This window comes from Ornithorhynchus anatinus, chromosome X3 (genome assembly GCF_004115215.2).
Source record: "Ornithorhynchus anatinus isolate Pmale09 chromosome X3, mOrnAna1.pri.v4, whole genome shotgun sequence".
NCBI lineage: Eukaryota > Metazoa > Chordata > Mammalia > Monotremata > Ornithorhynchidae > Ornithorhynchus > Ornithorhynchus anatinus.
In genome coordinates, this window is record NC_041751.1 from 2,343,987 (window position 1) to 2,355,197 (window position 11,211).

At 52.2% G+C, this 11,211-nt stretch overlaps 1 protein-coding gene across 2 annotated transcripts in view; it reads right to left on the reverse strand.

Moving 5' to 3' along the window:
• The window catches only part of LOC100074104 (palmitoyltransferase ZDHHC11), a 51,743-nt gene extending 40,865 nt beyond the window's left edge, over positions 1-10,878 (reverse strand). Inside the window, exon 1 of one of the 2 annotated variants that reach the window (XM_029054111.2) lies at positions 10,781-10,878. Coding sequence is in view for 1 of the 2 variants with exons in the window: in XM_029054109.1 (XP_028909942.1) it covers positions 7,096-7,506 (411 nt within the window). In the remaining variant the exon portion in view is untranslated. Of the gene's footprint in view, positions 1-7,095; positions 7,507-10,780 lie in introns of those variants that run through there. The other variant, XM_029054109.1, reaches the window with a different exon arrangement.
• Positions 10,879-11,211: the final 333 nt, after the last annotated feature.

Sequence of the window (11,211 nt, forward strand, 5' to 3'; positions counted from 1 at the left end):
TGGTGAAAATTTGGAAGTGGTTTACCATGGCCTTCTTCCGCGCAGTGAATTTGAATCTCCACCCTCGACTCCCTCCAGTGCCGCTGCTGCCCAGCACAGAGTTTTGACCTCGTAGCCGACGGCCTGCCGCTCGCTAGCCACTGCCCGAGCTAGGAACGGACTGGACGGGCCTCCGCTTGACTCTCCCTCCCGTAGTCGAGACTGGTAAAATCCCGGAAACTCTCCAGGTGTGAGCCTGAGCGGGCCGCTGCTTCACTAGAACACAATATTACGCTATAACAGGCGCGTTCCCGGCCCACAGCGAGCTTACAGTCAAAAGGGGATGTGCTAAACTGGTGAAATGCCCCAGACGAGCACACCTCAAATCCATCTGTAAGTTGGAAATTCTTCCTCAGGGACTCTCCCAGCTAAAATAATCCAGGGAGGGAATGGACTGCAGGAAGAGTGGGACGCCGTCACTACGTTCCTGCCTCTTTCCTAATCAAGTATTCTCCATTCTCTTCCCTACCGGTTCTTCCCAGAGTCAGAACGGCCCAGTAGCCAGGTCGGCAGTTCTATGGACCAGGTGAGATTGGGCCACGTCTACCAGGAAAATGGGTCTGTTCTGGCCAATTGATCCAGAACATCTTGGCCTGAGAGTCCAATCTGCCTCCGGATCCCAGGGTTTAGGGAAGCAGCATGGCGTTGTGGATAGAGCACGGTCCTGGGAAGCAGAAGGTCGTGGGTTCTAATCCTGGCTCCGCCACCTGTCTGCCGTGTGACCTCGGGCAAGTCACTTCGCTTCCCTGGGCCTCAGTTATCTCCTCTGTGAAATGGGGATTGAGTTTGTGAGCCTCGTGTGGGGCAGGGACTGCGTCCAACAGGATTTGCCCGTATCCACTCTAGCGCTTAGCACAGCGCCCGGCACATAGTACTTAGCAAATACCGTAATTATTATTATTATTATGTCTTGCAGCTCCTTGGAATGTTAAGACCCGCATGGCATTTCTCCCTCTTTGCTTTGTCTTTCCTACTCCACTCCACTATACCACGTCCTTCTTCTCTTCAAAGCCTCCTCCTCCGGGAGGGACTCCCTAATTAGTCAACTGTATTTACTGAGCGCTTACTGGGCGCGGAGTGCTGCACGAAGTGCTTGGGAGAAGACAACTCAACAATAAACAGACACATTCCCTGCCCACCACGAGCTTACAGTCTACAGCTGGAGATAGTCATTAATATAAATAAATCAATTACAAATATGGACATAAGCTAGCTCCTCCTGCCCCAGCCACCAATTTCCAAACCAGGCTGCTTCCTCTGCCATCTTCAAGCTTCACCAGTTTCCTTGTTTCTCTGTGAGTCCTTTAACCAGCTATGCTTCTCATTTATCTTCCCTCTCACCACTCCTTTAACTACTGTCAATTCCGCCTTCTCCCTTTATCGATTTTATTTCTCGGTGAGTCTTTTAACCAGCTTGCAGCCCATCTCAACGCTCCTGTAACTACGGTCAGTGCCGTCTTCCGCCTTTATCTATTTCCTTTTTTCTCTGAGAGTCCTTCAACCATACTATGATTCTTATTCGGATCCCCTCCTATGCTCCTTTAACTATGGTCAATTCCATCTTCCGCCTTTATCGATTTCGTTATTTCTCTGTGAGCCCTTTAACCAGCTATGATTCTCATTTCCATCCCCCCTCACACTCCTTTAATTATCGTCAATTCGTCGACTGTCATTTGGCCCAGCTCATTAATCTCTAAACTCCTCAAAGGGAAGGGCTCACATCTCTTCCTTTTTCTGGGTAATCATCGTCATCTTGGTATTTATTAAGCGCTTATTATGTGCAGAGCACTGTTCTAAGCGCATTAGGCTGTCCCACGTGAGGCTCACAGTTCATTCCCATTTTACAGATGAGGGAACTGAGGCCCAGAGAAGCGACCCGCCCACAGTCACACAGCTGACGGGTGGCAGAGCCGGGAGTCGAACCCATGACCTCTGACTCCGAAGCCCAGACTCTTTCCACTGAGCCATGGGTATCCCCCCCCAACCAAACCCCGCAAACGGTACGGGCAACGAGCGCTCAATCAATGCCGTTGAAGACGATGTTGACATTTTCAAAGTACTGAAGAGCAGGAAGTGGGGTGGTTGTTTGTAAGCAACTATGTTTTGAGGAACCAATTTACTCCGCTACGGTGACGATAACGGTGGTATCTGTTTAGTGCTTACTATGAACCGAGTATTACATTCTGGGGTTGATCTGAGATACCGTGGTCGGACACCATCCCTTTCCCTCTTTGGGTTTGGTCTAAGGAGGAGGAAGAACAGGTTTTTAGTCTCCCTTTTACAGACGAAGAAATCGAGACACAGGGAAGTGAAGTAACTTGCCCCAGGTCACTCACATCCTCAGACTCCCAGGGCTGTGCTCTTTCCATCGGGCGACGCTGCTTCACGCCGATAATACAACTCCTATCCGGCTCCCACTTTTCGGAGTTCCTCCCCCTTCATCGATAAAATGGGAATTAAATACGACTTCTCGGAATAACAATGACGATGTCTGTTAAGCGCTTACGATGTGCCGAGCACTGTTCTAAGCGCCGGGGTAGGCGCAAGGTAATCAGGTTGTCCCACGTGGGGGTCACGGTGACTGGCCCAAAGTCACCAGCTGACAGGCGGCAGAGGCGGGATTAGAACCCACGACCTCTGACTCCCAAACCCGGCCTCTTTCCACTGAGCCGCGCTGGTGTGCGGGCTGGGTCGTAATGTGATGCTTAAGGCTCTATTGTACTCTCCCAAGTGCTCAGTACAGTGCTTTGCACACAGTAAACGCTCAGTAAGGACGACTGAATTGAACAGAATGGAATGATTTATTTATATATCTCAATGTCTGTCTCCCCCTCTGCACTGTAAGCTTGTTGGAGGCGAGGAACGTGTCCGTTATAATGTTGTGTCGCACCCCCACCAAGCGCTTAGCACAGTGCCCTGCACGGAGTGAGCGCTCAATAAATGCGACCGACTGACCGACATTCTGACCGACTGACTAGTGATACTAGTGGTATTTGCTGAACGCTTACTTTGTGCCAGGTACTGTACTAAGAGCTTGGGAGAGTACAGCACAACGCCATAACGGACACATTCCTTGCCCACAATGAGCTTACAGTCTAGAGAAGCCAGCGTGGCTCAGTGGAAAGGGCATGGGCTTGGGACTCAGAGGTCGTGGGTTCGAATCCCGGCTCCGCCACTAATCAGCTGTGTGACCTTGGGTAAGTCGCTTAACTTCTCTGGGCCTCAGTTACCTCATCTATAAAATGTGGATTAAAACTGTGAGCCTCACGTGGGACAATCTGATGTCCCCGTATCTCCCCCAGCCCTTAGAACAGCGCTCGGCATATAATAATAATAACGTCGGTATCTGTTAAGCGCTTACTATGTGCCGAGCACTGTTCTAAGCGCTGGGGTAGATACAAGGTAATCAGGTTGTCCCACGTGAGGCTCACAGTTAATCCCCATTTACAGATGAGGTAACTGAGGCACAGAGAAGTTAAGTGACTTGCCCACAGTCACACAGCTGACAGGTGGCAGAGCTGGGATTCGAACTCCTGACCTCTGACTCCTTGCTTTGTTAAGCAAGCGCTTAACAAATTCCAACATTATTATTATTATTATTAGAGGGGGGAGGCGCCGGGGTAAGATATGAGTTAATCAGGTTGGACGCAGTCCCCGTCCCACGTGGAGCTCACAGTCTCAATCCCCATTTACAGGAAAGCAAAGTGACCTGTTCAAGGTCACGTGGTAGACAAGTGGCAGAGTCGCGATTAGAACCCAGTTCCTTCTGCCTCCCGGGCACATGCTCTATTCACTAGGCCACACTGCTTCTCGGGTCTTCTTCGCTAAAAAACTGTGCACTTTAGAAAAGATCCCTCAGTGGAAATCCAAGCCTTGTCACTGCCCACGTGGGCCCTGGTTTAAATTCATTCATTCAATAGTATTTATTGAGCGCTTACTCTGTGCGGAGCACTGGACTAAGCGCTTGGAATGGACAGTTCGGCCACCGAGAGAGACCACCCCTGCTCAGTGACGGGCTCCCAGTCTAATCGGGAGAGACGGCAAAGCCAAAGAGAACAAAACAAAAACGAGACAACGTCATCAAGATAAATAGAATCCAGGAGACGTACACCTCATCGACCAAATAAATAGGGTAATAAATAATATATACAAACGAGCACAGTGCTGAGGGGAGCGGAGGGACGGGGGGACTCAGTCTGGGAAGGCCTCCCGGAGGAGGTGAGCTCTCAGTAGGGCTTGGGCCAACCCCTTCCGCTTTACTTTAATCCACTGATCGAACCAGTCTTAAATAGAAGCTAAAATCAGACCCAGATTATTCGGTGGAATAAGAGAGAAGAGAGAAGGAAGAACATTTCCACAGTCAAGGTGACGAGCGATAGGAAGAGGCGACCGAGGGCGGGTGGCGAGTCTCTGAACCCGGAATCATTTCAGGAGAGAATTGACACCTCCTGACCTGAACGGGTTGGCTCAGTGGAAAAAGCCTGGGCTTTGGAGTCAAGAGATCATGGGTTCGAATCCCGGCTCTGCCCCTTGTCAGCTGTGTGACTGTGGGCGAGTCACTTCGCTTCTCTGTGCCTCAGTGACCTCATCTGTAAAATGGGGATGAAGACCGTGAGCCCCACGTGGGACGACCCGATTCCCCTGTGTCTACCCCCAGCGCTTAGAACGGTGCTCGGCACATAGTAAGCGCTTAACAGACACCAACATTATTATTATTATTATTATTGTCCGGAGGCAAGGGGATTTACCGTGTGATTTCTCCAGGTCCCTGCCTGCTTTGGGTGGGAAAACAATGTATTCGTCCTTACACCCGGTGAGATCAATCAATAGCACTTACTGTGCTCATCAATAGCATTGAGTGAGCTCCCATTTTTCGTCTCTAAGGTATCTGTTAAGGGCTTACTGTGTGCCAGGCACTGTACTAAGCGCCGAGGTAGGTAAAGATCATCAGGTTGGACAGAGTCCCCGTCCCACACGGGGCTCCCAGTCTTAATCCCCATTTTACAGTTGAGGGAACTGAGGAATGGAGAAGTGACTTGCCCAAGTTCACACAGCAGACGAGCGGCGGAGGTGGGATTAGAACCCATGACCTTCTGACTCTCAGGCCCGCGATCTGTCCGCTAGGTCACGCGACCGTGGGCAGAGCACTGTACTAAGCGCCCGGGAGAGGACGATAGTGGTAAAATAATGTTGGTATTTGTTAAGCGCTTACTATGTGCCGAGCACCGTTCTAAGCGCTGAGCACTGTAAAAGACAGATCGCCCTTATCGAGTCCCGTCCTTCCGAGCTCTCCGGTCCTGGGCGACGGAGGCCAGAGCGTTTTCGATCGATCATTCCGCCGCTGGTGTTTATCGAGCGCCTAGCGAGCGCTCGCTCACTAATTCCCTCATCTGGAAAACGAGGATGGACCCTGAGACCCAGCCCCCTGGGGGACACGGACCGGGTCCGACCTGATTAGCTTGTTATCATAAATAATATTGACAAAGATCGTATTCGTTAAGCGCTTACTATGTGCGAAGCACCTACCTCAGCGCTCAGTACAGTACCCGGCACATAGTAAGCGTTTAACAAATACAATTCAACGAGGCCTTGGGGAGAGCCCTGATTAACTTGTAATCTACCCCAGCGCTTAGGAAAACAAGGATAACAATGATAATAATAATTACGGTATTTGTTAAGCGCCTACTATGTGCAAGGCACTGTTCTAAGCGCTGAGGTAGACCCAGGGTGATCAGGTTGTCCCACGTGGGACTCACAGTCTTAATCCCCGTTTTACAGATGAGGTCACTGAGGCCCAGAGAAGTCACACGGCTGACAAGTGGCGGAGCTGGGATTAGAACCCACGACCTCTGACCTGATGGTATTTAAGCGCTCACTTCGTGCCAAGCACTGTTCTAAGGGCTGAACAGTGCTTGGCACAAAGTGAGCACTTAGCAAACGCCGTAATTATTCATTATTATTACAACAGAACTGGTAGATGTGTTCCCTACCCATGACGGGTTTACAGGCTACGAGGGGAGACATACATAAATCTATATACAGGCATCGTTGTAGGCAGAGAATGTATTCTCCCAAGCACTTAGTACAGTGCTCTGCACGTAGTAAGCGCTCCATAAATACAATTAACTGACTGACATATAACGTATTCATTCATTCAATAGTATTTATGGAGCGCTTACTACGTGCGGAGCACTGTACTAAGCGCTTGGAATGGACAGATCGGGAACAGATAGAGACGGTCCCTGCCCTTTGACGGGCTCACGGTCTGATCGGGGGAGACAGACGAGAATGATGGCAATAAATAGAATCGAGGGGAAGAACATCTTATTAAAACAATAGCGAATAAATAGAATCAAGGTGATGTACATCTCCTTAACAAAATAAATATGTATAATGTTGTCAGTATAATGTATAATACTTGGCAGCTGTGTGACTGTGGGCAAGTCACTTAAACTTCTCTGTGCCTCAGTTCCCTCGTCTGTAAAATGGAGATTAACTGTGAGCCTCACGTGGGACGACCTGATGACCCCGTATCTCCCCCGGCGCTTAGAACAGCGCTCTGCACATAGTACGCGCTTAACAAATACCAACATTATTGTTATTATTATTATTATAATGTACCATTCCAACTGAATGATGACGCGGAGAAAATCCGAGGTCCCCAAAAGGAGCAGTGGCGCGATGGGGGAATGATAATGTTGGTATCTGTTAAGCGCTTACTATGTGCAGAGCACCGTTCTAAGCGCTGGGGTAGAGACAGGGTCGTCAGGTTGTCCCCCGTGAGGCCCACAGTCTTCATCCCCGTTTTACAGATGAGGCAACTGAGGCCCAGAGAAATGAAGTGACTCGCCCGGAGTCAGCTGACAGGTGGCCGAGCCGGGATTCAAACCCATGACCTCTGACTCCCAAGCCGGGGCTCTCTCCACTGAGCCACGCAATTAAAGGACCGATATATAATTTAATATATCATTCTAACCGAAAGTTGACGCGGGGAAAACTGGAGGCCCCCAGAGGGAGCAGAGATCCCTCGGCGCAATGGGGGAAGCTGTCGCTTACCCGGTAGCATAAAGCACAGCAGCACTGGAAGTAGTGATGGAAAATCCCTAAGGGTTCGGAGCAATAGAGCGGCCTGTCGGCGTAGCGGGCCGAGGACCGACCGCCCGGAGAACGGCGAACGTCCCAACGGCAGCTGTCGGCCGAGCCCATTCCCCTCCGCGGCCGTCCACGGCCCGGGACACGGCCACCCCTATGGGAGACGTCGACACCCCCTTTCACCCGACCCCCGTCACCGGCCGGCCCGGCCGGGGAGCCTTCGCCCACGGGGTCTCGTCCGGGGAGGTTTTTCGAAGTGCGTCGGCTCAGACGAGATGAATAATTGTTTCCTTTTGTTCCTCTTGCACGCTCAAAATGAAAAGTTCTCAGTTCAGAAGTTGAAAGAAGAGGAAACCGCAAAGGGGAAGGAGACATTTTGATCAACTGCCTCACGGCAAAAGGAACCCGGCGATCCTGAGCGGAGGAGGTGCTGGTGGTAGTTGACTACCCCGAGAGAAATCGGGCCCCCGAAAGTCACCGGGTGCGCGAGAACATTTTAGCCCAAGACTGCCTCCGCCGCGTTTCCCCCCGGCCTTCGACGCTTTCCTCTGCACCCTGTTTTGCAACCGAGCCCGGTCGGCGCTCTTCCCAAATGCACTTCCTTTCTCGTTTTCCTTCCTTTTTAAGGGATGAGTCGGAGGCAGCCGGGCAAATAAGCCTTGGCCTTATAGAAACCGGGCAGCAGGCGTTACGGGAGTTTAGGCGCGGTGCCTCACGGAAGCCAAATATGCCCGGCCTCTCCTCTGGATGGCCTGTGGTCTTGGTTTCTTTCGGGATGGAGCCCAGGGACCTACTTTTTGACGCGGATCGGAGGAGCGGAGCGGATCCCGCCCGGCTACTACGAGAGACCCGACCAGAGGGGCAAGGGGGAAGAGCCGGCATTTATTTCCCCGAGGGCACCTTTTCTCAAAAACGGGGGCCTAAATGGATTCTTTTCGGCTGGGAGTGACACTGCTAGGAGGGGCCGATTGCTTCTCTGCTGCCGCCCAAAGAGTGGACTGTCACTCAATCAACCCATCGAACGGTGGGATTTATCGAGCGCGTACTGGGTGCCCAGCTCTTGAGAGAGTAATAATAATAATAATAATAATAATGTCGGTATTTGTTAAGCGCTTACTATGTGCCGAGCACTGTTCTAAGCGCTGGGGTAGACACGGGGGAATCAGGTTGTCCCACGTGGGGCTGACGGTCTTAATCCCCATTTTACAGATGAGGGAACTGAGGCACCGAGGAGTTAAGTGACTTGCCCAAAGTCACACAGCACAGTGCGATAGAGTAGGTAGACGTGATTCCTGCCCACAGTAGAGTTAGTAGGGCATGATCCCTGCCCTCAAGGACCTTAGAGCAAAGGCCAGGGAGTCAGAAGGTCCTGGGTTCCGATCCCGGCTCCGCCACTCGTCTGCTGTGTGACCTTGAGCCAGTCCCTTCACTTCTCTGGGCCTCGTTACCTCATCTGTAAAATGGGGATCGAGACTCTGAGCCCCGCACGGGACAGGGACTGTGTCCAATCCAAGTTGCTTGTAATAATAATAATTAATAATAATGTTGAGCGCTTACTATGTGCAGAGCACTGTTCTCAGCGCTGGGGGAGATACGGGGTCATCGGTTCGTCCCCCGTGAGGCTCGCAGTCTTCATCCCCATTTTCCAGATGAGGTCACCGAGGCACAGGGAAGTGACTTGCCCACAGTCACACGGCTGACAGGTGGCAGAGCAGGCACTCGAACCCGTGACCTCCGACTCCCAAGTCCGGGCTCTTTCCATCGAGCCACGCCTCCCCAGCGCTTAGTACAGCGCCTGGCACATAGTAAATGCTTAATTAACATATACCACCATTATTATTATTATCACAACTGTGAACAGACATATGGTAGAAGACAATAGAATTAGTAGACACGATCCTGCTCTCAAGAAGCTTGAGGGAGAGAGACATTAAAATAAACCAGAGGTATTTATTGAGCGCTTACTGTGTGCGGAACACTGTAGTAAGCACTTGGGAGAGTACAATAGAGTGGGTAGACCCGTGATCCCCGCCCACAGAGAATTAACTCTCTTGAGAGGGAGACGGACATGTCTCCCCCGATTAGACCGTGCGCCCGTCGAAGGGCAGGGCCTGTCTCTATCTGCTACCGATTTGTCCATTCCAAGCGCTTAGTACAGTGCTCTGCACATAGTAAACGCTCGATAAATTCTAGTGAATGACATTAAAATAAATTGCAGCTAGGGAAAATGACAGAGTATAAGGAGATGTGCCCAAGTGCTGTGGGGCTGGGGTGACTATCAAGTGTTTAGACCACCCAGCGCTCAGTACGGTGCTTGGCACATAGTAAATGCTTAATAAATACCATACTTATTAGCGGGCACAGATCCAAGTATAAAGAGCAACGACGGCAGTAGTCGACGAGTGCTCGGCCGGTGCCGCTGTCGCCTAACCGGGACGGACGTCTTCCCTCAGAGAAGTCGTGCGGCCTAGCGGATAGGACCCGGGCCTGGGAGTCGGGAGGATCCGGGTTCCGATCCCCACTGTGTGATCTTGAGCAAGTCGCTTCGCTTCTCTGTGCCTCGGTTACCTCACCTGTACAATGGGGACTGAGGCAGTGAGCCTCCCGTGGGACACGGACTGTATCCAACACCATCGGCCTGTATCCACCCCCAGTGTTTAGTACAGTGCCTGGCATATAATAATATTGGCATTTGTTAAGCGCTTCCTATGGGCAGAACACCGTTCTGAGCGCTGGGGTGTATAGGGTGAGCAGGTTGTGGGAGCTCGCAGTCTTCATCCCCATTTTACAGATGAGGTAACTGAGGCCCAGAGAAGTGAAGGGACTTGGCCACAGTCACACAGCTGCTAAGGGGCAGAGCCGGGATTGGAACCCATGACCTCTGACTCCCAAGCCCGGGCTCTTTCCACTGAGCCACGGTGTCCTTGTGTTCCTAATGCCCAGCACGGGGTAAGTCCCATCTGTTGCCGACTTATCTGTTGCCGACCTGTTCGTTCCAAGCGCTTAGTACAGTGCTCTGCACCTGGTAAGCGCTCAATAAACACTCTTGAATGAATTGAAAGTCTTGAATAAATGTCATGCCGATAGCACGTGGTGGTAGAAGTATAGGAGTATTTATTAAGTGCTTACTCTGTAATAATAATGTTGGTATTTGTTAAGCGCTCACTAGGCGCAGAGCACCGTTCTGAGCGCCGGGGGTAGATACGGGTTGTCCCACGCGGGGCTCACGGTCTCAATCCCCGTTTTCCAGACGAGGTCGCGGAGGCCCAGGGAAGTGAAGTGACCCGCCCACAGTCGCACAGCCGACAGGCGGCAGAGCTGACATTCGACCTCCTGACCTCCGAGTCCAAAGCCGGTGCTCTTTCCACTGAGCCCCGCTGCAGAACCGGGTCCGATCTGATAATCTTGTAACTACCTCGGGGCTCGGAAAAGCGCACGTCGTGGGCGGGGGGGGGTGTGGGTTTGTCGTTATATGTTGCTCCCCCAAGCGCTTAGTCTTGGCTTTCAGTGAGCGCTCAACACAGGCGACTGAAATAAGGCCTGGCACAGAGCAAACGCTTAATACGATGACGATGACGCACCCAACTACCGCCGGCGCCGCGTATTACCGCTAGAAGACTTCCACTGGGTACCGGCCTTCAAATCTTACCCCGGATCGGGTCGACCTTCTCCTCGGGTTGTGCGCGCACACCGTCGGAGGGGTTTTCGGGGGCGGGAGAGTCCGAGAGCTCAGCCCCACCTGTTCTCGGGCACAAGGAGGACAACCGGGAGTTACGATTCCCCTCGCTTCTGGCGTCGTCCTCCAGCCTCCACGAGGAGGGCCTGGTGGGAACAGATAACGGCAGTCCGCCGCAGCCTCTCGCGTCCTCCCTCCCTCCCTCCCTCCAGACTCCTTCTCTTCCCCTCTTCGAATCCCTACTTACGGCTCACCTCCTCCGAGAGGCCTCCCCGGCCCGAGCTCACCCCTTTTTCCCCTCTGCTCCCTCTACCCGCCCCCGCCCCCCCGTCACCTCTCCGCAGCCGAACCCTCTTCTCCCCCCTTTCCCTCCGCTCCTCCCCCTCTCCCGTCCCATTACGAGA